At 37.2% G+C, this 27631-nt stretch overlaps 1 protein-coding gene across 2 annotated transcripts in view; it reads left to right on the forward strand.

The window, feature by feature from the left end:
• Positions 1 to 27631, forward strand: part of MEMO1 (mediator of cell motility 1) — a 110817-nt gene that overhangs the window by 17508 nt on the left and 65678 nt on the right. Inside the window, exons 1-2 of one of the 2 annotated variants that reach the window (XM_037066634.1) lie at positions 14742 to 14907; positions 24948 to 25029. Coding sequence is in view for 1 of the 2 variants with exons in the window: in XM_037066635.1 (XP_036922530.1) it covers positions 24948 to 25029 (82 nt within the window). In the remaining variant the exon portion in view is untranslated. Of the gene's footprint in view, positions 1 to 14741; positions 14908 to 24947; positions 25030 to 27631 lie in introns of those variants that run through there. The other variant, XM_037066635.1, reaches the window with a different exon arrangement.

The following is a 27631-nucleotide window of genomic DNA, read 5'->3' on the forward strand; positions in this document are numbered from 1 at the left end:
AACTCTATTTAAAAATTTTAGACTTTCATTCAAGATGGAAGCGTAGGTAAACATGGCTTACCTCCTCACACAAACACATCAAAATTACAACTAAACTGTAGAACAACCATCACTTAGAACTCTCAGAAATCAAACTGAATGGAAATCTGACAACTACAGAATTAAAGAAACGCCATTCAGGAATAGTGGTAGAAGGGGCAGATATGCAGAATGGACAGGTCTCACATCCATGTGAGGTGGATAAAAATTCAGGAGGGATATCTCAGGAGCAAGGAGTCCCAGCCCCACACCAGGTCCCCAAGCTTAGGGTTCCAGTGCCAGTAAGATAAGTCCCCATAACATCTGGAGTAAACTACTGGAGTTCCAAACAATTCCTCTTAGTGAACTCATATATCGACTTACACAGACTTACTCCCTCTGAGGTCCAGCAACGGAGTAGCAACTTGAAAGGCACCAGTGGCACATATGGAGGAACTGAAGTGTCTGACATCAAGACGAGAGCTGGGGGACAGCTTTCTCCCAGACAGAAAGGTGGGCAGAGGCCATTGTCTCTTTTCGAAGCCCTCCTTGCATAGAGCCACAGAACTGGCAGGCCAGTGCAATACCTGAGACTTCATCAACCTGGCTAACACTGTTTGCCCCACCCTGGAGATCCCCTGAGGCTCTGCCCCACCAAACTTGTGGCCCCAACCAAACTGTTAACAGTGGCTTTTCTGTATGAATGACTGGTCTGGCTCATGCTCCGCAACTTCCTAAATCCTTCCAAACAAGCAACAGCCAGCCTCAGCAAGCCCCCAGCCCCTACCCCCATACCTCTTTCTAAGTGGCCCCAGGCTGGGCACTAGCTGCAGCCAGCCTAGGTTCATAGCTTGGATGTGCCTAGGAACCTCAAAGGCCAGCACAAGTAGCAGCTATCTGCAGATTGCTTTATAACTCAGGTAAGGTTGCCCCAAGCAGGACACAGGTGAGGGCTGACTTTGGCCTGCACCATCCAGGAAAACCCAGAGCCTGCACACCCATTGAACAGCTACAGACCACATTGGAGCACCTCCACCCAGCTCCTGCACAGTGATCACCACAGAGGGCGGAGGTTGGTGGTCAGTGGTCACAGCCAATCCCTGACAACAGCAATCAAGGCTCAACTAAAAGAGGAGGGAGTACTCAGCCCACACAAAGGGTGTACCTCAAGTACCCAGCTTGGGTGATAGGGGAAGCTGTGACACTGGACCCTATAGGACACCTACAACATTAGGCCACGCTACCAGGACACGGAGTCAAAGCAGCTCTGCCTAATACATAGACACAAAGGGAGGCTGCCAAAATGAGGAGACAGAGAAACATTACCCAAATGAAAGAACAGATCAAAACTCCAGAAAAAAAGTTAAATGAAATGGAGATAAGCAATCCATCAGGTGCAGATTTCAAAACACTGGCTATAAGGGTGCTCAAGGAACTTAATGAGGACCTCAATAGTGTAAAAATATCCATTCAGAAATGAAGAATGCACTAATTGAAATAAAGGACAATTTCCAGAGAAATAACAGTAGGAGCCAACAATCAGATCAATGATTTGAAACATAAGCAAAAAATAGTCAATCAGAACAACAAGAAGAAAAAAAGAATCCAAAAAAAAAAACAAGGATAGGGTAGCAGCTTCCGGGACAACAAGTAGTCCAACATTCAAATCATAGGGATGCCAGAAGGAGAATAGAAAGAGCAAGGAATTGAAATTCTGTTTGAAAAAATGAAAGAAAGCTTCCTTAATTTTATGAAGGAAATAAACATGCAAGTTCAGGAAACACAGAAAGTCCCAAACAAGATGGATGCAAAGAGGCGCACTACAAGACACAGCATAATTAAAATGCCAGAGGTTAAAGATAAAGAGAGAATCTTAAAAGCAGCGAGAGAAAAGCAGTTAGTTACCTATAGGGGAGTTCCCGGAAGACTGTTAGCTGATTTCTCAAAAGAAACTTTGCAGGCTAGAAGGGATTGGCAAGACATATTCAAAGTCATGAAAAGCAGGGACCTACAGCCAAGATTGCTCTGCCCAGCAAAGCTACCATATAGAATTAAACAAAAAAGAAACAAAAGAAAAGAATCAAAGAGCAGATAAAGAGCTTCCCAGACAAGAAAAAACTAAAGGGGTTCATCATCACCAAATAATTACTAAATGATAAAGGGACTTAAGAAAGAGATTAAATGTATGAACAATAAATTGGCAATAAATACATATCTATCAATATTTTAATCTAAAATGCACTAAGCAAACAAGAACAGGTAGGCTGGGCAGGGGAGAGCAATAGGGGAAAATTGGGACAACTATCATAGAAGAAGAGGAAGAACGACAAGAACAAAGAAAAACAATCATGGCTGTGGAGAGCAGAGTGCATTTTGATGGTTGCCAGATGGGAAGGGACATGCAGGGGAATGAATGAAGAAGTGAGGAGATTAAGAAGTACAAATAGGCGGGTTCGATTCTCAGTCAGGGCACATGCCTGGGTTGCAGGCCAGTTCCCTGCAGGCCAACTCCCAGCAGGGGACGCACAAAAGGCAACCATACATTGATGTTTCTCTCCCTCTCTCCTTACCTTCCCCTCTGAGGATAAATAAATAAAATCTTAAAAAAAAAAAAAGTACAAATAGGTAGTTACAGAATAACCATGGGTAGGTAAAGTACAGTGTAGGAAATGGAGTGGCCAAAGATCTCTGTGCATGACCAGTGGACATGAGCAGTGGCGCGGGGTTCCCTGAGGGTATGGGTGTTTCTGTATGGTGGAGGGTAACGGGGATAAAATCGAGACAACCGTAATAGAGCAATCTATAATATAATTTAAAAAAATAAAAATTTTTAACTGAGAATTTGCTTCCTCCTTTGCCACTTTATATACCCCCTGTTCAATGTTTAGTTGAGGAGGACTAATTTCAGTAAAAGTAATTAAAATTAGGTATATTAAGAGTCTGGATGTTAAATCTACTTTACTTACAATTAATGGGCCTGAAGAGAAAGTGGTTTGTATATATACTTCACCTCCCTGGACATTGTGGGTTCTTCTTTATTTTTCTCTTTATACTTTTAACATATGAGTATATATTTTTAGTGATTTTTTGGAATGTGGCTTGTTAATGACTTAATATGAGGTCATTATATTCTTACATATTTTGACATTTTTCAGCATTTTAATTTTTGCTACATTTAGATGTGTTTGAGAGCATAGACTCCTCCTCTGCTGATTATTGCAGTGAACTTGTTCCTTTCTCTCCTTTTCATTCTCTAGAGATACTTTGTTTCTAGGCAAAGACACTTTGTTTTTTAGTACTCAGCCCACATGGAGAGGTGGGGGAGAAATGAAATAGGATACTTGTGCCTTTTCTAGATACTCACTAAAGGATCTGTAAGCTAAGTACTCTGGAGAACTGGGTGGCATTTCCTATGTGTCTAGCAGGTAGGGCACCGGTTTAGGAGAAGCGTAGGCTTTCACTTGACTGGGTCCAGTAAGACCCTATATTACAGTATACATTGTCTGCTGAGTCCTGTCTCTGTATCACAGATCTGGAGGTGAGAATTTTCCTTAAACCCCAGCTGTGTCTAGTTAAAGCAGTGGCTTTTCAGCCTGTGTGCCATGCAGTTTTTGTTTAATCCTCACCTGAGGGTATGTTTTCATCAGTTTTTAGAGAGAAAGGAAGGGGGAGGGTGGGAGAGAGACAGACAGACAGACACATCGATGTGAGAAACATTTATGAAACATTTATTGGTTGGTTCCCTGCTTGCATGCAGACCAAGGATTGAACCCGCAACCTTTTGGTGCATGGGATGACACTCCAACCAACTGAGCCACCAGGCCAGGGCGGCTGTTGTCATTTTTTAAAGGGAAAAGAAGTCAGTGCCCCTGACTGAATAGTCAGATATTGCATGTTTTAAAAATTCTTGTGTTACACTGTGTGCCTCTTGTGGCACACTGATTGAGTATTGCTGTTCTGCAATTTGGTCACTTAATAGAACAGAGGCTGACACTTCTAGAAGTGTCTAGATGGTTTGCTGCTAGGAGGTGGAAGTCTGCTAATACTGTTAGGGTAATACTGTAGGCAGTTCAAGATTCAGAGACTTCCAGGTTTGGAGATTGGCATGAGAGCCCCTGAGCAGAGTTGGTGATGCCAGGGTAGAAGCTATTTGCAGTCAACCCAGCCTGGATGTATGCAGCCCTGGAACCTGTGGTGTTAGTTGAAGCAAGGAGCTCAAGTCTGTAGATGCATCCTATTGCCAAGTGAGACAGACTCAGATAACCAGGATTACTTCACAAGATGAGACACCTGGTACTGTTTAAATGATATGTGATGGTGTCATGGTTTGGCTGGCAGAAGATATTTAAGGTCTATAGGAAGAAATAAAATAATCTTTCAAGTGCTTTTAGCCAGGTCCTGGCTTGATACTTTCATATATAATCTGATTCAGTCTTTTGGGGTTAGGCTTTTGGGAATCTCAATTTTTATTAAGCACATCCCTAATTCTCTTATGTGAGGCTCTTGAGCCAAAGATTGAGACACACAGGCAAAACTCCTGACTCCTGGTTGACACTTGGGTATTTTGATTCTTACTGTCTAAGTATCCTGGTTAATTCCTCAGAGGGCTTGTCAAGATAATATTTGAGAGTAGAGGTCAGAACAGTAATTTCGTAGTAACTACTTTTGGAACTTGTACTACATAAACAGCAAAACAAAATTTAAAAACCTTCAACTAAACACTAACACATTAAAGAAATCAATTAAGTTTCATTAATGAATTATATTTCTATTAAGAGTACTTGTTATTGTTTTACTGCCAAATGATTGGGACCTATTAACATATCTTACATAGCAATTTCACTTAGTGAAATTAGATCATTTATAATTTAATATTCATTTTTGGTTTTGTCTTCCTTTATAGAATGGAAGTCCTGTATTATCCTATATTTATATAAAGCTTCCACCCCATCATAAAATTACTTGGTTACTGTAGAAAAAATTAGAATGTATAGAGATGGCCAAAAGATGTATGTACCCATAATTTGATACCCAAAGACAACCACTGACAGAATGTTGGTTTTATACCATTTATTTACAAATGTGGCAACATCTAAGTTAGGTTGTTTTGCCTAAGTACAATATTCTTTTAAAGATTTAAACTTAAGTTTTAAGTAAATTTGCACTAAAACAACATATGTGAAATCTTTGAAATGCATGTAGAGCTGCTTCAAATAGTTTAGCTTTCTCTGGGATATGAATATCAGGCCTCGTTTTAATGCCAAATAGTTGTATGAGAAAAAGGTTGTATCATTGATTATTTAAAAGAATGGTATTATGAATAATGCTGTGATTAATATAGGGATGCATATACTCTTTTGAATTAGTGTTTTGGGTTACTTTCGCTATATGCTCTGAAGTAGAATCAGTGGGTCATAAGGCAGTTCCATTTTTCGTTTTTTGAGGACTCTCCGTACTATTTTCCACAGTGGCTGCACCAGTATGCATTCCTTCCAACAGCGCGCAGGGGTTCCTTTTTTCCAAGTCCTTGCCAACATTTGTTCATATATTGGATAGCCATTCTGACAGGTGCGAGGTGCGAGGTGATATCATTGTGGTTTTAATTTGCATTTCTCTGTTGATTAGTGACATTGAACATCTTTTCATATGTCTGTGGGCCACCTGTATGTTCTCTTTGGAGAAGTGTCTGTTCAGGTCCCCTGCCAATGTTTTAATTGGATTGTTTGTTTTTTTGGTGTTGAGTTGTATGAGATCTTCATAAATTTTGGATATTAATCCCCGATTGATGTATCATGGTTAAATATCTTCTTTTGTTCACTAGGTTATCTTTTTGTTTCTTGATGGTTTCCTTTCCTGTGCAGAATCTGTTTAGTCTTTCTGTCCACAAACATGGGATATCCCTCCATTTATTTAGTTTTTTGAATTCATTCATCAGAGTTTTATAGTTTTTCTCATATAGATTTTATACATACTTTGTTAGATTTATACCTTAATATTTCATTTTTTGTATGCTAATATAAATGGTATTGTGTTTTAGTTTCAAATTCCACTTATTTATTGCTTGTATATAGAAAAGTGATTGATTTTTTGTATGTTAACTTTGTGCCCTGCAAAATTGCTATAATTGCTTAGTAATTTTAGGAGGGGGTTTCTTTTTTGGTCAGTTCTTTGGGATTTTCTACATAGATAATCATGTCATTTGCTTAGAAGAACAGTTTTTATTTTTCCTTGCTAATCTGTATATCTTTTCTTATCTTACTGTATTACCTAGGATTTCCAGCACCATGTTGAAAAGCAGTGCTGAGAGAGGGGGCATCTTTGCCTTCTTCCTGATGTGAACTCTTTGAATCTCCACGTTCCACCTCTGTCTCACTTACTTCCGTTTTCATTTCCATGTCATTTTGCTGTTGCTGAAGAGACTGGGTGTTTTTACTATCAGTGATTTCCATAGCCTGGATTTTGGTGCTTGGGTTTTGTTTGGATCTCTGTGGTGCTGGTCACCATGTTTTTCTGTTCCAAGTAGTTTGTAAAAATTTGTAAATATACTATTAGCAGCCTGTCCAATCTAAATAAAAACTGTAAATCTGAGCCACACATTGGTTAGTTGTAATTTTTCTGGTATTCAGTGTAAAAAAACTGAAACAGGTGAAATTGATTTTAATGTATTTTATTTAATATACTATACCCCAAATTTATCATTTCAACATATAACCAATATATTTATTGATATATTTAATATTTTTGTACTAAATATTAGAAGTCCAGTATCTTATACTTATATCTCATCTCAGTTTGGATTGGTTACATTATAGTTGCCCACATGTGACTAGTGATTCCTGTGCTGAACATCCTAGATTTAGAGACTTGATCAGATTTAGACTTTTTGTATTTTTTTAGACTTTTGTATTTTAAAAAATATATCTTATTGATTATGCTATTACAGTTGTCCCATTTTCCTCCCTTTATCCTCCCCCACCCCCCACACATCCTGTTCCCACCTGTATTTCCCCCACCCCTTATTAGTTCATGTCCATGGGTTATATGTACAAATTCCTTGACTTCTCCATTTCCTGTACTATTCTTAACCCTGCCCCCCATCTATTTCCTACCTACCATTCATGTTACTTATTCCCTGTACGTTTTCCCCCGTTTCCCACTCCCTTCCCTGCTAATACCCCCTCCATGCAATTTCCAGTTATGTGGTTCTGTTCCTGTTCTAGCTGTTTGCTTCGTTTGTTTTTGTTTTCTTTGTTTTTAGGTTTGTTTGGTTGTTGACAGTTGTGGGTTTGTTGCCATTTTACTGTTCATAGTTTTGTCCTTCTTCTTTTTCTTAGATAAGTCAGTCCCTTTAACATTTCATATAATAAGAGTTGGGTGGTGATGAACTCCTTTAACTTGACCTTATCTGGAAAGCACTTTATCTGCCTTTCTTCCATTATAAATGATAGCTTTCCTGGCTAGAGTGATCTTGGATGTAGGTCCTTGCTTTTCATGACTTTGAATACTACTTTCTAGCCCCTTCTTGCCTGCAAGGTCTCTTTTGAGAAATCAGTGGATAATCTTATAGGAACTCCTTTGTAGGTGACTTGTCTCCTTTTCTCTTGTTGCTTTTAAGATTCTCTTCTTATCTTTAATGTTGGGTAATGTAATTATGATGTGTCTTGGTGCATACTTACTTGGGTCTAACTTCTTTGAGACTCTCTGAGCTTCTTGCACTTCCTGAAAGTCTATTTCCTTTGCCAGATTGGGGAAATTCTCCTTTATTATTTGTTCAAATAATTTTTCCACTTGTTGCTCTTCTTCTTCTCCTTCTGGTACCCCTGTAATTTGGATGTTGGAACGTTTACAGAGGTCCTGGAGGTTCCTCACCCTTTCCTCATTTTTTGAATTCTTGTTTCTTCATTCTGTTTTGGTTGAATGTTTATTTCTTCCTTCTGCTACAAACCAACTATTGATTGGAGTTCAGGTTTCCTTCCCTTCACTATTAGTTCCCTGTACATTTTTGTTTAGTTTACTTTTCAGAGCCTTACTTTTTCCTCTATTTTGTGACCATACTCAACCATTTCTGTGAGCATCCTGATTACCAGTGTTTTGAACTGTGCATCTGATTAGTTGGCTATCTCTTCATCACTTAGTTGTATTTTTTTTTTTTGAGCTTTGATCTGTTCTTTCATTTGGGCCATATTTTGTTTTGTCTCAGTGTGCCTGTTACATAGTAAGGGGCGGAGCTTTAGGTGTTTGCCAGGGCGCAGCAACCAATGTTGATGCATTGTAACACTGTGTGTGGGAAGGGGTCGGAGAGGGAATAGTGCTGCTTGCTCTGCTCTCTGCCAGATTTCAGTCACTTCTTGCTACCCATAATCAAAGTGGGCCCTTCTGGTGCTGATTCCTTGTGGGTGGGCTTGTGTACGTTCTAGGACCCCGTGGGTCTTTCCAACGAGTTCTCCTGTGGGGCTGGGAGTTTCTCATCCCCCACAGGTGTTTCCTGTCAGAGGCTTGAGGCTTTATTTCCCCGAGCTGGAGCCCTGGGTTGCCTGGTCTGTTTTGCTCTCCAGTTGTTCCGCCCGGCCACCCGAATCCGCCCCTCCTACTGGTCTGGGTGAATGTGTCTTCTTTATCTCCTTGGTTGTCAGACTTCCATACAGTTCGGTTTTCTGTCAGTTCTGGTTGTTTTTTGTTTTTAAATTGCTGTTGCCCTGTTGGTTGTGCAAGGAGGCACAGTGTGTCTACCTACACCGCCATCTTGGCTGGAAGTTCTAGACTTTTTGTATTTTTATCTGAAAGTAGGGAATTCCTGGTTGTCATTTTGCTCTTATTTGTAACCATTCAAGTTCATTGTTTAGAGTTATACATTTAGTAGGGCTCACAAAGTGGTGATTTTTAAAATAATTTTACCTTCATTTATGGTCTGTAATACTTAATGGCTACGTCCTTTCCTCAATTATTATGTTAAGTGAAGAAGTAGTTCATATAGAAAAAGTAGGATAAGTAATGCTTGATTCTTTTCCTTTATTTACCAGTTATCAAAATAATGAGTTGGTTCCCTAACATTATCCATTGGTAACCATAGGTACGTTTTTTTTCAAGTGTCATTGTGTACTTGCAGGTTTGAAAGAGACTCGGGTTGTCTCATATTTAGCCAGTGGGTGCCCCTGTAAGCTGACTCTCGAGTCCATTTGACATGGCTGTAATGATTTTTAATAGTTTTCTTACTTTCTGGTGTGTTAGTCTGTGTTCTCCAGAGAAACACAACCAGTAGGATACATATGTGTATTTATAGGGAGATTTATTATAATGACTTTGCTCATGCAGTTTTGTGGGCTGGGAAGATCTGAGAACTCTGGTCGGCAAGATGGAGGCTCAGGAGAGCGAGGATACAGACCCAGTCCAGGGTCTGGGCAGCTCCAGACCTAGGAAGACCCATTGCTTCAGTTTACCAAAGGGAGGGGAAGCCAGTGTTCCAGCCTAAAGGCTGTGAGGCAGGAGGGTCAGTGTTTCTGTTTTATTCAGGCCTTCAGCTGAGCGGATGGGGCTTACCTGTATCAGGGAAGGCGATCTGCTTTCCTTAATGTACAGATTTAAATGTTAATCTCTTCCAGAAACACCCTAATAGAGACACCTAGAATAACCTTTGACAGAATTTCTTGTCAGTATATGACTCAGTTAATATGTCATATTAAATTAACTATCTTATTTGGTATAAGATGTTCCAGGTTCATCTTACATCTCCTTCCCCCACTGTGGAATTCATTTTCCCAAGGAACCTGGATTTTTCCTTTTTTTTTTTAAGTGTATGTTTTCTAAAATCCTCACATGAGGATTTGTTTATTAATTTAGGGGGAGGCTGGAAAGCATCAATGTGACAGAGAAACATTGGTTGATTGCTTCCTGTACATGCCCCAACTGGGGATTGAACTCACAGCCTAGGTATGTATCCTGACCAGAACTGAACCCTCAACCTTTTAGTGTATGGGACAACACTCCAACTAACTGAGCCGCCTAACTGGGGCTAATCTTAACTCTCTTCAGAGTATCTAAGTCTTCTAAATAATGTTGGTAATTAATAAAATGCCCTCTGATGATTCTTTTAATGATTAAAATACATTGAGACTCGTAATTTTCAAAGCTTTATCACAAAAGGCTTTGTTTCAGGATCTTCCTTTATTTAAAAAGGCATAATTTCTTTATTTAATTTTAGTTATTAAAAATTTTAAATTTAATTTTTTAAATTAAAGTGAAAACATTTTTTATTGGGGTAACATTGGTTAATTAAATTATATAGGTTTCAGGTATACAGTTCTATAACACATCATCTATGTATTGCATTGTGTGTTCAGCACCCCAAGTTGTCATTTCTTAAGAGTCATTAAACTGTCTTATATAGTATTTATTTTTTTTAGCTTTTTTTCTCACTTTTGAGAATGAGATTCTTGGTGTTTGCTCTGTCACTCCTGTGTTGACTTTCTAATTTTGTTTTTATTTTTTTTATTTCTTTTTATCTTTAGAGGGGAAGGGAAGGAGAGAAGGAGAGAAATATCAATGTGTGGTTGCCTCTCGTGAGTTCCTTGCTGGGAACTGGCCCTCAACACAGGCATGTGCCCTGACTGGGAATTGAACCTCGATCGTGTGGTTTACAAGCCCGCGCTCAATCCACTAAGCTACACCAGCCAGGTCTTTCTTATTTTCTGATATAACACTGAGGAAAGCATAGAATGAAAGCTTGTGGCATAAGAGGCATACCTTGTGAAACGCATACAAGTGATGGATAATTTTTTCTTTAAACATCAATCTAAACAATTCTACTTCTTAGTATATTATAGTAACCTAGGATTATAGACATTGAGTTGGCCCTCTTCATTTTACAGAAAAGGAAATTGAGGCCCAGGTGTGTGGGAAAGCTAGGACTGTAATGTGGATCACTTGCCTCTTAGAATAGGCAATGTGTTTTGTATGTAGTAGGGCAGCCTCACAGTCGGGAGACTAACATGGCTCAAAATCTTGGCATTACCATTTACTAGGTGTATGAACTTGAGGAAATGTTGCCTTTTTGTTTCTTTGTAAGCTAGAGGTAATAACCATCTCATGTGTTTACTGTGACAGTTAACCAAGAATAACATTTTAAGGAACTCAGAACTGTGTTGTCACATTGTAAATACCTTCTAGATTCCATTTGTTACCTGTCCCAGTTTGCAGTTTTTTCTTCTGTATTATCACCCCCCTTTTAAATTGAACGTCATGTATGTCAAAATAGCTGAAGATGGTATACTTTTGTTACGTTTGTTACTTCGTTTATAGTATTTGTTTAACATATCTTTAATATTAATAGAACTAATAGAACTTATTAGAACCAGACTAATAAGAACATTTAGTCTGGTTCTTCCCTAAATTTTTCTGCATGATGGTTACTAAAGTTCAAATTGAGATTTTACTTTTCATTCTGAAGTAAGTTATCCAGAGTAACTTCTGTTGTTATATCCCCATCTATTGTAATTACTGAATATTAATCACAGATGTTTTAAATGATGTTTTCTGTGCCATCAGGGTAGAATGTAATCATGTTCTTGCTTGTGTTCTGCTGTAGCACACAGGATGGTTTAGAAAGGCCATAATTAAAAGATGTTTAAAAGTTGCTTTGATGTCCCTAGATGAAAGCTGTGTTGCCAGTACCAAATGCTAGTATTTTTAATTATCGCTCTCCTTTGTAACATGAAATACAGGCTTGAGCTCTGTAGCATTAGCTGCAGGATTGTTAACCTGTAATACATTTTTAATGTGAATGTGTGGAGAAAATCTTAGAAACTGTTTAGCTTCCGAAAAATGCACTTCTGTATTCAGGTTTTCTGCTCTCTATTTGGATAAAATTCCAAAAATGACCATGAATGGCATTGACTTTATCATCATATTAATAGATGGCTTTCTTTGTTGTGAGATATAGAAATACAGTTGCTAATGCCTAAGATTATATTTTATAAAGTGGGTTCATTGATGTATCTGAGGTGTTGGAGACTTCAAACTGGGCAACTTAGAGATGAAAAAGGCAGCAGTGTTGGTAGCTTGCAGCTCTCGGGTTGGTATAACTTGCTCTCCATTTTCTTGCATCTCATCTTGTCTGCAGCTAATTGTAAACTAAATTATTACCATGAATCACTGAAAACTAATCACTCTAAGGTTACTGATTTCTCATAATCACCAAATATATTGATTAGCATTTTCTTTATTCTCATTCATTGCAGCACATTAGATTCTGTTAATCTTGAAGATCTAATCTCTTTGCTTTCCTTATATTGTATTTTTCCCCTTTCTCTTGTGCTGCACCCCTTTTCTCTCTCATTGGCACAGCTTGTTACTTGTGTGCCCAAGTGTCTGTAGTCTAAGAGGTAGGTTTTTAACATTTGTGCTGTCATTATCAATCCATACACACTCACATGGTTGTACTCCATCCTTTTGTCTTTAACCACCTAATTAAGTGACTCTGAAATCTGTGTTTCTATCGTTGATCCCTTTTTCTGCACTTGAGACTCTTCTTATTTACCAACTGCATATCTTTACCTGGTTGTGTTACTGTCTCCTAAAACTTTCAGTGTGTCCAAGTCAAAGTGCCCCATCTTAAAACAAACTTCATGGTCTGTCTTTAATTCCATCATTGGTACTGGTACAAAAGAAGATGCCAGTGACAATTGTCTAAGGCAATGATTTTCTACTTTTTTCTTTTTATGGCACACATAAACTAATTACTAAAATTCTGTGGCACACCAAAAAATGTATTTTTTTTACCTATCTGGGAAAAATAGGTATAGTTTTGATTCATTTACATTGAATGGCTGTTTTTGTGTGTCTGTGGGGTTTTTTTTTTGTTTGTTTAAATTTGACAGTTAAGACAGGGTTGTCAAACTCATTTTCACCCAGGGCCATATCAGCCTCATGGTTGCTTTCAAAGAGCTGAAGTAATCTTAGGACTGTATAAATGTGACTACTCCTTAACTGTTAAGGAGTTGAAGTTACATTTGGCCCTCTGAAGGCAACCGTGAGGCTGATGTGGCCCCCGGTGAAAATGAGTTTGACACCTCTGCCCTAAACCATCAATCTCAGAACTCCATGGGAAGCCTCTTGTGTTGGTGGTGGTTGTGCCTGACTCCCTTTTCTTTCTTGCATATCTGATACCTGGCAGGCCCGACTTTCAGTCCACATCAGGCATATTTTCTTGGCTGGTTATCAAGGAAGAACTTGCTGAGATTTTTTTTGTTTGCATTTTGTGGTTGCAAAATCAGAAACGTAATTGTTTAGATGGATGAGCTGGTACATGCAGTACTAGTGCTTAGTGAAAGAAGAAACAGGCCTCAAACATGCCACCACCACAGAAAAAAAAAGAAAAACAAAAATTGTATTAGATTATAGTTAATTGCTTCAAAAAGCAATTTAACTTCTCTAGATTATCTGGTAAATGATTGCTGGAGAAGTCAGAGGGAAGAATAAGTGAAGTCCTTGCCTAGACCAAAGACAAACCAAAAAATAAAAATAAAGCTAAGAAATGCAAACTGTTGAACTTATATTTTGTTCATTGGAGAATTATAAAAAATATTAATAAGGTGTTTACTGTCTTCTAGATCATTCTTTTGTAGACTATTTGTATATTCTCTGATTTTTATCTATCAGAAATTTGGTGATAGCCATCACTCTTAGGGGAGTGAAGTGAAAAGGGGCCCTCCTTGCTGTTGGGGAAATCTTGTCACATTGGTCCATATGTGTCCCTTTACTCTGATGTGTATATTATTGGTGAAATAACAATTCTTGGCTGTTTTGTTCTATTGATTTAACCTAGATTATTAATGTTAGGTAGTGTGTTAGGTCTAACAGTGGTTTGTTGTTAGTTGGATCTAGTGTTCAGAGGCTTTTTTCCATGTTGATAAACATGGCTGCAGCATCATTGGTTATGACTTCATGGTATTATATTATGTGACTGCACCATATTTGTTTATACTTAATTATTTGATAAGTAGTACATGTACATAGTGCAAAATGCAAAAGATACATATAAACAAGTGTACAGTGAAAAATAGTTTTCCTTTACTCTTAGTTCCCTTATCAGGATGCAATCACTGTTCATCTTTTGAGTTCACCTGGAGATATTCTGCATAAATACAAACCAGTATATAACCATGTGTGATATATATATGTACACCCAAAATGGCAAGACATTGTGCTTTCTGTTGTGTACCATGCTTTCTTTTCTTTCTCAATTTCAGTGTCTTCCATAAAGGGTCATAAAATTTTGCCTCATTGTTTTCTAGTCGCCAAATATTTTACTTTATGGATCTACCAAAATTTATTTAACCAGTTTTATTTTGGTGGATGTTTAGATTGTCTTAGATCTTTGTTTTATCAGTTCACATGTATGCAGCTCTATTACATGTTTCATGTGGTGTATTCTGCTGGGCCTGATTCACTTTTTTGATCAAACTCTGTAAGTGAAAACTCTTACAGAAGAAGATCTGAATTACACAGAATAGGCTGAGAATATGGTAATGTCTACAAGTCTGTTTTGTGGTGAAAATGTATGAAGAATAGAAATTCTAACTTTTTATCTCAAGAAACTTATTTTTTAGCAATTTCCCGAGAAGTGTTACCTTGTGTGGGAGGTGTTATCCTAGTCCTGATTCTTTTCAATAAGACAGACTTGTTTTATTTTTTCACAGATTATGTTTTGGATTTGGTACTAAATGATGCATATTCACTAGCATCAACTGGCTGATTGTAACCCAAAGGGGGAAAAGCTATGCTAGCTGCAGTTGGAAGAAAGTAAAGATTCCTGGTTAGAAATGCATTAAGGAAGTATTGTGGACCCAACTTTAAGCCTTTGACCACTTTAGGTGGTTACCTTTTATGATCCAGGTTTGTATTTCCCTCACTAAAGTACTCGATTGTATGTTAGAGTATAAACATGCATCTTCTGGGCACTTCAGTTTAAGTTACAAATAGAAATGTGGGAATTTTGAAATGACTCTGGATGTTGTATTGTTCATCTACTAAGTTCTTCTGAAGTTTTGGGACTGAGACAGAAGATTAGAAAGAGAATGTGGGTTGTACCACTTGGTGTTTATGAATCTTGAGTTCATTCTCCTCTTTCATCAGGATTGAAAGGAAAAGCTGGGGAGGCATTAATTGAAATGAGAGGCTAGAAACATTGTTAAAAATAAACTTATGTGAGTTTTAAAAAACAGTGGGTCACTTATGGCTTCAAAGTAGTTTGGAGGTAAAAACTCATGCGTTTGTATGTGTTTGTATGTTGCTAACGTTTTGTATTGCAATGAAAGATCTCAGTTATAAACAATCCAGTAACCTATTAGCTACATTCATTCGTGTATATATATCTATTCATTCATATAGCATGTACACATACACTTTTTTCTGGCAGTAGGCCTCACATTTTATGAGTATCACAATCACCTGGAGAGCTTGTTAGAAGCTTGTTAAAAACTCCTGGTTGCCATCCCCAGAGAATGTGATGAAATAGCCCTGGGGTAAGTAAGACACAGATCACTCTCTTAAATAAATACATTAGAATATTCTGGTCTGAAGACCACTTTTTGACCGTTACAGGAGAAAGAATTATGTTTTTGAAAGGGATGAAAAATTATACCCCATTAGTAAAAAAATTTAATTGAAGAAGCATATAAAAATATTCAGGATTGTGAGTAATTTAAAACAGCAGCACAATGCAGCATAACAGGCTTGGTGTTAAATGTGACTCGTCAGTGAAGGCCAGTAGTAGTAGTTGCTTGCTGAACATTAGTAATGGATAACTTGTGGCTGGCAAGGAAAATCAACAGTCATGCAAAAAATAAATATCTTTAGAAATAAAAAAAAAAATTTTCCTAGAAATTAAAATTGCTTTCATGAAAGGTAGAATGTTTAATTTATCTTGAAATGTCAAATATAGCAATAATTAAGGTAGGGTGTTAGTTTTAATTTTTATCAAAAGGGGGCATGGATTAAATTACTTAATCTTTTAAAATATTATTTTGGGTAGTGAGTGTATGGCCATTCATGCATTGGGCAGGATTATGAAGGGATGTGATTTTGTATATGATTTTGAATATATGTATTAAAATCTTTAAAAGGCTCATAATGATATATATTATAACTCCATTTTTGAGAGTCCCAAAAGGAAATAATTTTAAATGCAGAAATAGAAATGCATATTATCGAATTGTTTAAATAAAAAAATTAAAAACAATCTAAACATCTTATTTATAGAAGTAATGTTTAAGGAAGCACTGATCCATTCACATAAAGAAATACTATTCAGCCCTGGCTGGTGTGGCTTAGTTGGTTGGAGCATAGTCCTGTGAACCAAAAGGTTGTGGGTTCAATTCCTGGTCAGGGCATGTACCCAGGTTGCGGGTTTGATCCCTGGTTGGGGTATGTGCAGTCAGTGTTTCTCTCTCATTTCAATGTTTCTCTTTCTCTCTCTCTCCTTCCTTCCTTTTTTCTATAAAAGCAATGAAAAAAATGTGTTTGGGTGAGGATTAAAAAAAAGAAATATTATTCAGGCATAAAATGTCTTTAAAGAGTTCATAATATAGGGAAACACTTATGCTAAAATATTATGTAAATAAAAGCAAGTTACAGAGTTATATATCCTTTTAAAGACCAGAAAGAAATTTGTAAAATATAATTTTGGTGCTTTCTATCATAATGGGGTTACTATTTTTCTCCATTAATATGTATTCCCCAATTTTGGTGTTGAAACATATTTTTTTAATAATGAAAAGTGGTACATAAAAATCATTATCTTGACCTTAAAAAAGAGTTTAGATAATTATAACCAGGCACTACCAAGGGATTTAATGCCATCATTTGATAGGGAATTTGTTTACAGATAATTGGAGTGGTAATTGAGAATCCAAATTAATAGACTATTAAAGGGATTAATATTAAACCTATTTTCAGATTACAATTTTGTAAATGACCTGGAGGAAGGCATACCTGTGGTCTTCCAAATTTGCAGAACTTTCAGATGTGAAATGCCAATGGACTTGGTATTAACTATATAAAATTTTTGAGCTCTGGCTGGTGTGGCTCAGTGGATTGAGCGTGGGCTTCGAACCAAAGGGTCATGGTCCGATTCTCAGAGCACGTGCCTGGGTTGCGGGCCCGGTCCCCAGTGGGGGCCATGTGAGAGGCAACCACACATTGATGTTTCTCTCCCTCTCTTTCTCCTTCCCTTCCCCTCTCTCTAAAACTAAAAAAAGAAAATATTTAAAAAAATTTTTGACAGCTATATATGAGTGAGGAGAATAGTGATAAGTGCTTTTCAGTTGGCCAGATATGTGAGTTGGTTGTTATGCACTGAAGACTGTTCATTTGGATGGTTCATTGTCCCTATGGATTGTATTCTGAATTAGAGTTTAGCTAAAAATGCAGATAAATTCTTACAATGTTTAAATAAATTAGTGGATAGTAAAGAATCCAAGATATTTAGATTTGGTCTAAGCTTTGAGGTTTATATCAAGGAGAACAGTCTGTGTTTTTCATAGCAAGTTTTTTTGGTTTGGTGCAGTACTGCTCTACATGAGTTTGGGATCAGATTCAGTGTGACGGTTTTTGTATTCTTGTGTTCCCAAGGGCATATAACTTTGTGTGTGAGGAGCCCTATCCTAGATATATAAAAACAAACAGCATCCCTTGAGATGCATCTAAAAATAAGAGAGTAAGTTTTGTAAATGGCATAGCAATAAGTTCTAAGTATGTGGTCACAGAAGGTGTCAATGAAAGTATTTCAGGAGAAAAGCTGAAATGTTACAGATTTGCTTTTAAAATTAAATAAGATTGTTATAGTTGGTAAATCTTCCTAGAAACCCTTTTTTTTTTTTTTTGTGAGAAGTGTTTCCCAAATGCTGGTCTTTGATGAATTATTCACTCTTCTGCATTTAAATAAATGTCAGAACATTGTAGTGCCTGTGATTTTCACAGTACTACTATAGCTAATGGATTTTAGCATGTACATTTCCCCCACATTTTAGCATTTCTGAAAATGAGATGTTTTACAGTCAATGGCATATTAAAATCTTTGTCAGTTTTAAAATAGCAGTAGTTGTCACTATCTATATATGAGGAGGGAATGCTCCCAAATCAGGAATTTATTTATAAAAAATTGTGTATTTATTCTTACATGTTTAAACTTCAGTTACCTTCAAAGTACTCTCCATTGGGTGCAATACAGCTATTGAGATTTTTTTCACTGCTCAAAACAGTTTTTGAACTGTTGATTTTGATGCCTTTCAGTTCTGCCCTTTTTTTTGTTTCACCTCTTCCGCATTGGCAAAATATTTCCTTTTGAGGACTCTTTCCAGCAGGGGCAACAAACAAAAAGTCACAGGGATGGTGAGATTGGGTAAATAGGGAGACTGGGTAAATAGGGAGTGTGGGGCATGGAGGTCATGCTGTTTTTAGTGAAAAACTGCTGCTGAACACTCAGCACCATGTGGGCAGGTGCACTTGTAAATAACCCATTATGAAATGGACAAACACATTGAAAAAGTCTTCAAAAAAATTCACTGAAGCTGAATGCAGCCTCTCACAACAATGCCAGCTGGTGCACTGATGCAGATGGGTTCCTAGAACACTCACCTAGCAGGGGAAGCCTGTACTACAAGGGGCCCACCCTCCAGAAGATAATTTCAGATTTTTGGGGCCCCCCTCATATTTGTGAACTGTTACTAACCCTGCTGCTATTCCTAGACAACTGAAACTCACTGAAGTTTCAGTTAACGTACCATTTATGGAAGAGACCACCAAGTCTGGCTTATCTTCTTGAGATACCGTTTGGTAGGATCAAGAAAGGATGGCAATGAGACTTGGACAATGTGTGTCAGGTTCTTAGACAAGTATCTCAGAGATAATAGAGGAACACTTTTAAAAGAAATGTTGGCTCTGGCTTGTGTAGCTCAGTGGATTGAGCACAGGCCTGTGAACCAAAGGGATGCTGGTTCAATTCCCAGTCAGGGCACATGCCTGAATTGCTGACCAGGTCCCCCATAGCAAGTGTGCAAGAGGCAACCACACATTGAGTTTCTGTCCCTCTCTTTTTCCTTCCCTTCCCCTCTCCCTTTAAAAAAATAAAATCTTTAAAAAAAAAAAAGAAATACTGCATCACTATTTCTTTAAATGGTACAGAGGGTGATGATACGGAAAAACAGAAATCACTGATGATTCTGAGTTAAAAGGAATTTAGATAGCAGATTATCAGTCAATATGAGGAAAACTTCAAGAATACCTTGAATTTATTTTGATTTTTTAAAAAAAAGATTTTATTTATTTACTTTTAGGGAGAGGGAAGGGAGGGAGAAAGAGTGGGGGGAAGGGGAGGAAGAGATTGCATGCCCCAAACTGGGGACCTGGCCTACAACCCAGGCATGTACCCTGACAGGGAATTGAACCAGTGACCATTTGGTTCTCAGGCTGGCGGTTCACTGAGCCACACCAGTCACGGCTATTTTGATTTTGTTTTTATATAAACACAAGAGTTTTATATGAGCAATCATGTCTAAATAAGCTTAAAGAGCTTTTCCAATAAATATAAAATAAAAAATCCTGAGTCATAAGAAACCATATGTTCCAGTTCACTTGGGAATTTGTTTTCTTTTTTAGTGGTACAGAAGATAATGATGCACCTTAATGTTGATAGTATCATGGAGTCAGTGGAATGTGGTGAATATATTCATTTGAAGAGATTGTAGTTATCTTAAAATTGTGCTCTTCCACTCTTTGGCATTATATTTGTTTGATAAATTCATGGTGATCGTAGATAAATGGTTGATATGTTTTAAATGTCCATTCTTGGTAAAATAAAAAAATTGGCAACCCTGTACTGTATCCAGATTTCTTGAGAAATTTTATTGGCCTGTGAAATTCAGAGATCCATCCACTGTTAAAAGAAATCTAGCTTATTAATCTTATTGCTTGTAATTCATCACCACAGGTCAGAGTTTATTTCTTAGTTTGTTTTGAACATATTTCACAGAATGGTTAGTGACAAAATACTAGGTGCTAACAGTCTTATTAATCCTTTTGTTTGGATTTACATTTTTTGCTTTTGCTTTGTCTTTTGTTACTTTACCTTAACCAGTCTTATGGAATTGAGTTTACTGTGCCAATAGGCAGGTAACTGCTTAAAAAAGAATGGTAAAAAAGTTGTGGCAATTGGTCATTCTTTGCCCCATATACATGGAATAATTCAAGCAAAACTGGAAGGCTCCTCCTCTAACCAAATCTGTGTCTCTTGCTAGCTTATCCTGGTGTCTGAAATTTTGATCTTTCACAGTTCAGTCCAGTTGTCATTGGATTTAAGACATTGACAATTATAAGCTCCATGAAGGCAGGTACCACATTTGTCTTGTTTCGGTAATTCCAGCATCCACATCAGTTCCTGATACATAAATAGTTGTTCCATAAATATTTATTCAATTAAAAAATGAACCAAATGTTATTTGTGACATTAAAACATTATTGGTCATGATTAACCTTATGATGTAGTAGTTTATTAAGTAGCTAGTAGAAAATAAAATTGTAAGGTAATTGAAACACAGTTCAGATCAATTCTAAGAAAGTTAAATGATAGTTCTGTAATGGTTCTCAGGTTTTTCTATGCGTTCCTCCTTACCTTCTTTTTTTTTAAATTTTTATTTATATATCTTTAGATAGGGAAGGGAAGGAGAGAAGGAGAGAAATATCAATGTACAGTTGCGGTTGCCTCTTGTGAGTCCCCTGCTGGGGACTGGCCTGCAACCCAGGCGTGTGCCCTGACTGGGAATCGAACTGCGATCCTCTGGTTCAATGGGACACACTCAATGCACTGAGCTACACGAGCCAGGACCTCCTTGCCCTACTTTTAGGAGCCTTCTTAATGTCAGAAAGCTCAGAATTTCCTACGGGATACTAGATCTTTATTATTTGTTGATTGAGATAATAAATGCTTTAGAAAGGTTAAAATTTCATTAATCTTAAATGAATATATATATTTACAATTGATAGATGTTACATTTAGCTAGACACATACTTTATTTCTAGGTAAGTTTTGGTGCATATAAATTTGTGGAGTCTTTGGGGTCCAGGACCTCTTTTGTCGTTGGGAACCACTGGCCTAGACCTTCTACTAGAGTGTGGTCCATAGGGCAGCAAACATTACTATTCCCTGGGGAAAATGTTACAAATGCAGGGTCTCAGGCCCTACTCCAGACCTGTAGAATCAGAACTAGCATTTTAATGAGATTCTCAGGTGATTTAACTGCACATTATTTGAGAAGAGTTTATTGAACACATGAATTTTGTTCAGATTGAGAAGACCACTGAATTTTTGGGGGGGAGGAATGAGGTAGGGGGCAAGGAGGGATAGGAGGAACGGGGCAAACAGAACAGTGTAGGAAAAAACAATTTGGCTTACTTGTCTACGGTATCTTAGAATGGTTCTGTTAATTAGTTGCATAGGAATTTCTGAAAAGGAGCTGTGTGTTTGTGTGTATGTGTTTAATATTTTTGTGGTTTTTTTACCATGTGAGGAAACTTGTTAATGAAATATTATTTGATTCAAGTGAGATTCAAACAGAAGTGTGAATTGCTAATAGCACATTGTTTGTTATCTATTTCTTAAGGAAATACCTTAGCATTGATCTTTTGGGAACCTAATTCTACTCTTTTATCCAAAGGAGTAAACACACATTTGTCCCTCACAACCATAGTGTAGTTTTGTTGCAATTTAACAATGCTTAATTTTTACATTCATCAGTGCACCTTTAGGTCCAATGGTATTTGAAAAACAAAGCATATATTCTACATCATCTTCATGTATTAAGGACAACATATTGCCAAATATCAGCCTCTGTGGAAGAAATCAGATTCTTTTTTTTTTTTTTTACTTGACAGTTTATAGACCAACAGTTAAGCAATTATAAGAATAAATTCATTGGAATTTGGCTGTAACCTTAGGATCCTTCTGTAGAAATTGGTCCTTTTCTGGAGGGACTGATAAGAAAGCTTGGTATAAGTGCTTAAAATCAGTGAAGTTGGTGGCAGTAGGGTGTCTGAATTGGGAGATATTTTCTTTGCTCTTATAGGGTATTTTTCTTTTAATTTTGATTTTCTATTGTTAAGTGTTTATTAAATGTTAATTTATTCTAATATTTTTCTTTGTTTTCCTCTTTGTTCCCCTGCACCCAGTACCTCTCACTCCCTCAGGCAATTCCCACACCATTGTTTAAGTCCATGGGCCGTGCATGTAAATTCTTTGGCTGCTTCATTTCCTGTGTAGTACTTTACATCCCCAGGGCTATTTTGTAACTACCTATGTGTATTTGTTAATCCCCTCACCTCCTCACCCATTTCCCAACAACCCCCTCCTATCTCCATCTGGCAGTCATCAAAACACTCTCTTTAGCCTTGATTCTGTCTCTGTTGTGCTTGTTTGGTTAGTTTGTTTTTTTTTAGGTTCAATTGTTGATAGATATGTCTTTATTGCAATTTTTTAGTTTGTAGTTTTCATCTTCTCTTTGTTTATAAGTCCCTTTGACATTGCTTGTAATAATGGTTTGGTGATGATAAACTCCTTTAGTTTTTCTTGTATGGGAAGCTGTTTACCCTTCGACTCTAAATGATATATCTTTGCTGGGTAGAGCAATCTTGGCTTTAAGTCCGTACTTTTCATGACTTTGAATATTCCTTCACAATCCCTTCTAGCCTGCAAAATTTCATTTGAGAAATTAGCTGACAGTCTTATGGGAACTCACCTGTAGGTAACTAACTGCTTTTATCTTGCTGCTTTAAGACTTTCTCTTTATCTTTAACTTTTGCTGTTTTAATTATGTGTCTTGGAGTAGGCCTCTTTGCATCTATTCTATTTGGGAAATATTTTCTTTGCTCTTACAGGATTTTTAAATTTCTGCTTTGTAAACTTCTTGTAATAATGGAACTATTTGCATATTTACCATACATACTTTAGGTTAATATGAAATTTATTAGGTAGCTAAAGTTTTAGTTTACTCTTTTTCCTTGAGTTAATAATGAGATTATTTCATACAGATTTTTGGTGATTGTTGTTAAATTTAAGTTTTAAAAATAAACTACATTGTTTCATTTTGAGTCAGAATTTTTTGTACTTTGACTATTTATAGATGGGCTGTTATAAGTTTGACTTATTTATGAGTAAATATATACCAAACAATTTCCAAACTAGCACACAATTAATCTCAGTGGATATTTGTGAAATACAAATTAGAAGGATCAGAGGTATACCATTTCTTACTCTATCGAATTGGCAAAAATTAAAAATTCCGAGAGTATCTAACATTGATAAGGATATAGGGAAATGGGAATTTTTAACTAATACTGATGATGGAGAAATGTAATTTAACCACAAACCTCCTGCCACCTCAGAAAACCTCTTTAAAGGTCAAAGGAAAAGAAAACAGTTTTATTTTTTAATAAGCATTAATTTAGAATGTGATGCACATCACAAGCAATCTGCTAAGAGGTTGCAAAGATCTAAAGAGAGCTCTTCCTTTTAATGGGGGTACGTAGATACAACCAGTTACATACATGCTCTGAAGGTAAAACTATGATAGTTTTCAAGTAAGAGGACTTGGTGGCAACATTTGTCACACATCTGTGTTGTCTTTAACTAATTGGCTGTATCCAAAGGGAAAAGAAGTATTTATGACAGTAGGTATTTGAAATTACCTGTGTGGCTAGGTGGCCGACTCAAATTAGGCTCCTATCCTTCCTCAGAAACTGGCAGAAAGGGGAGCTGTCTTCCTTGATCATACTTCAAAGAGATGGCTACCAGGTCCTTGAGAAAGTCAGTCTGGGTTGCTGATTAGAAGCTTATTTAGCTTTTAAAAATATTTATGTACATTTTCAAAGGTGCAGAGAAAGATTGTACAATTAGAAGTTTTCTAAAGAAAATGCTTTTAAGAAAAGTGTGCGGGGAGGGGGGGTGTTCATTTCCCTTAGTTTTGACAGGGAGAATTAAACTTCTGAATTCTGTTTTGCCCTTATACTGATGGGTAAATTGTTCCAGCTGCTTTAATGGGCAATTTAGCAATGTTGTAGTAGAGTTGAGGATATGATCCACTACTTTTACTTCTAGATAAGTCCCATAGAAACTCTTAACACATGTTTACGAGAGGTCTGTAGCATTGACTATTAACAGTGAAATGGAAATGGCCAAAATGTCTGTGAACAGGAGGATGAATAAATTGGGTTATATTCATACATTACAGTACTTGGCAGGGATATCCAGCCTTTTGGTGTCTCTGGGCCACACTGGAAGGAGAGTTGTCTTGGGCCACACATTAAACACACAAACACTAGTAAAAACTGATGAGCAAAATAAAAAAAAGGGTCTTAATTAAATTTACGGTTTTGTGTTGGGCTGCATTCATAGCCATCTTGGGCTGCATGGGACCCATGGGTTTGACACTCCTGCACAGCATCAAAAATGAATGAATTGCAACTCCATGTATCAACATGAATCATTTTTAAAAGATTTTATTTATTTAATTTTAGAGAGAGGAGAAGGGAGGGAGAAAGAGAGACAAAGAGAAACAGCAATGTGAGAGAAGAACATTGATTGGTTGCTTCTCACGAGTGCCCTGATCTGGGACCACACCCACAACCCAGGCATGTGCCCTGACCAGGAATTGAACAAATAGATAAAAGCAAGTTTAGTTTATTCAGTACTTGGCCATACCATATTGCTTGCTAGAGTCTTTGTGTGTAGTTGCTTAAGTTTCAAACATTAATGTCCAAACTGATGATCCCACTGTCTGCTAAGGTATTTTAGTCCCAAAAAGGTTTAATGAGAGTTTTGTGTCATGTATGGTTATCCATAGCACGTTGCTTTGCTGACTCCAATTTCCCTCTTTCTCTTTTTACAGGACCGCAGCTGAATGCACAGCTAGAAGGTTGGCTTTCACAAGTACAGTCTACAAAAAGACCTGCTAGAGCCATTATTGCACCGTAAGTTTTAAGGGTCTTTACCCAGAGTATCTCATATGTTAATTGTTAATAGAGAATGAGTATCTCCTGGTTGCACTGTAAATCAAAACCCCAATGATATGCTGAGCTGACAAAATTGCATTCAGTAGATTTCGTGAATTCCATGACTTTAACTCAAGGATAAAGGAAATTGGCCACTTTATTTTCTCAAATGCAGCAATTTAAAAATTTATTTTTGGTAGTAAAACTGACTTAAACCAGAGGGATATTTACATTATATAATCTTGGTGCTTTCAGTAATAATTTATATAGATGAGCGAGTCCTATTTTAAACATTAAAAAGATCGTCTTTAATCTGCATACTTTTAAACTTATCATGAAAAATATGCATTAACCATAATACGGTGCAATATGGAGTAGCAACCAGAGTTTTGCTGGAGGAGTAGATTTTTTTGTAATGGAAATCTTTGAGTATGTTGTCTTTTAATATTAGGGGGCTTTTTAGAACCGAGAGATGACAAATGTACTACTAATGATGTGCCTGTGTATGATAGGAATCCAGTTAATTTTGATTTAATTTCCAGTGGTAATATTCAAAACACATTTTTAAAGCGTATGTTAACATTTTTCTAAGAAGAGTTAAAGTTGGAGTTTGTAGAGTTTCTTCTCATAGCAGTATCTTTTATAACTTCTATTGAGTTAAGGTTGGTAACCTGATAAATAAAAAGTAATGAAAATAATAGTAGCAACCATTTATTAAACAATATGAGTTAAATGACTAAAAACACACAAAGATCCTACATTAATGTTTGGCATGTAATAAGTATTCCATAAATATTATGTATTTTACGTGCCAAACATTTTGTTAAGTATTCCATTTGTATGTTCTTACTCGATCTCATTAATAGGCAGAGGAGACTGGTTGTACCACTATAAGCTTTATGGTGGACAAGTTATTTAATCTCTTGTGCCTTTTCTCTCATTAATATAATTGGAATAATAGTACTGTGATACAGTTTTTTGATGATTAAATGAGCTAATCTTTGTTAAACTTTGAGCATAACGACGTGCAATTATTTATTTGGTCATTCAGCAAATATGTACGAGGCTAAATGCCAGGTACTCTTCTTTGTGATGCTTTTGGAATAAATTAGAATCACTTCTCTCTTAGTGCTTGCATTTTAGTACTGGAGAAAGACAGTAAACAATTAATTACATTCTTTGTCAGGTGCTGATGGGTGCTAAGAAGAAAAATAAAGCAGATAAGAGGATTGAGAGTGACAATATGGGTAGGGAGTTGCTAGTTTATATAGGATAGTTAGAACAGGTCTGAGAAGGTAACATTTGAGCCTAAATGATGGGAGAGACAAGCTATGCAGATTCCTAGAGAGAGGGTTTCAGGCTGGGGAACAGCAAGCACAAAGACTAGGGCAGGGTATGCTTAGCGTGTTTGAGAAGAAGCAAGGGGGCTGGTGTGGCTGGAGTGGCGTGTGTGAGTGGAAGAGGAGTGGAGGGGACAGGCGCCAGGGACTACATCACGGAGAGGCTTTGTAGGCTGCCATCAAAACTTTGGTTTTTATTCCAAGTGAAATGGCAAGTCATGAGAAGTTTTGAGCAGAAAAGTGACATGATCTGACTTAGGTTTGAAAAGGTCTACTTTTGCCTGCTGTATGGCTGTTCAGTTTTGTGGCAACAGGGAGTCCAGTTTAGGATATGTATTGCAATAGTACAGGACAGAGATGACATAGTGGCTTTGACTAAGGGCTAGTGGTGGAGGTGATGAGAAGCAGTGTATTCTAGATATATTTCTAAGGTAAAGTACCAGTAAAATAGAAGAAGAGTCAGTGATAACTCTTAAGTTTTGGTGCTTGTGAAACTGAAAGGATGGAATTGCTTTTATACTGATAAGGGGCAAGTGGGTGGAGGTAGGGAGTAGAAATGTTCGTATAGAATCTAGAAATTGACTTTGACCATGTCAATGTTGAGATCCCTATTAGCTATCCAAGTAGAGATTGCAAATGGGCAGCTAGATATACGAACTGTAGTACAGGGAATAAGGCCAGGCTGCTTTAGTGTATATATCACAGGCTGTAGTTGGCTAGGGTGTAAAATAAAGATAGAGAAAAGAAGAGGTTCAAGGACTTAAGCCCCTTAGGCAAACAACTTTATGTAGAGGGCAGATGGAAGATGAGCATTTGCAAAGGAGATACTGAAGGAGGACCAGTGAACAAAGAGGATAACCAAGGATGAATGATGTTTCTGGGAGGCAAAACGATGAAAAATGTGTCATGGAGGAGCAAAGGATCAGCTCTGTGAAATTCAGCCAATTGGTCAAATAAGATGAGGACTGAGAATTGATCCTTGGATTTTGCAATGTGGATATTGCTGGTTTACCTTGATAACAACAATTTCTGTGAGGTGTTGGGGATGAAGGCATGATTGGTGTAGGTTCAAGAAAGAATCTGAGAGTGAAGACTTCCGCCAAGATGGAGGCGTAGGTGGAAACACTGTGCCTTCTCCCACAACCAAGTTTGAATACAACAAAGGTCTGGAGAACAAAGACGCAGCCAAAGAACAGAAATTGAACTATACGGAAGTCCGACAACAGGAACCATTCAACTGG

This window comes from Sturnira hondurensis, unplaced genomic scaffold, assembly GCF_014824575.4.
Source record: "Sturnira hondurensis isolate 20B ecotype Veracruz unplaced genomic scaffold, ASM1482457v3 Scaffold0016663, whole genome shotgun sequence".
Taxonomy (NCBI): domain Eukaryota; kingdom Metazoa; phylum Chordata; class Mammalia; order Chiroptera; family Phyllostomidae; genus Sturnira; species Sturnira hondurensis.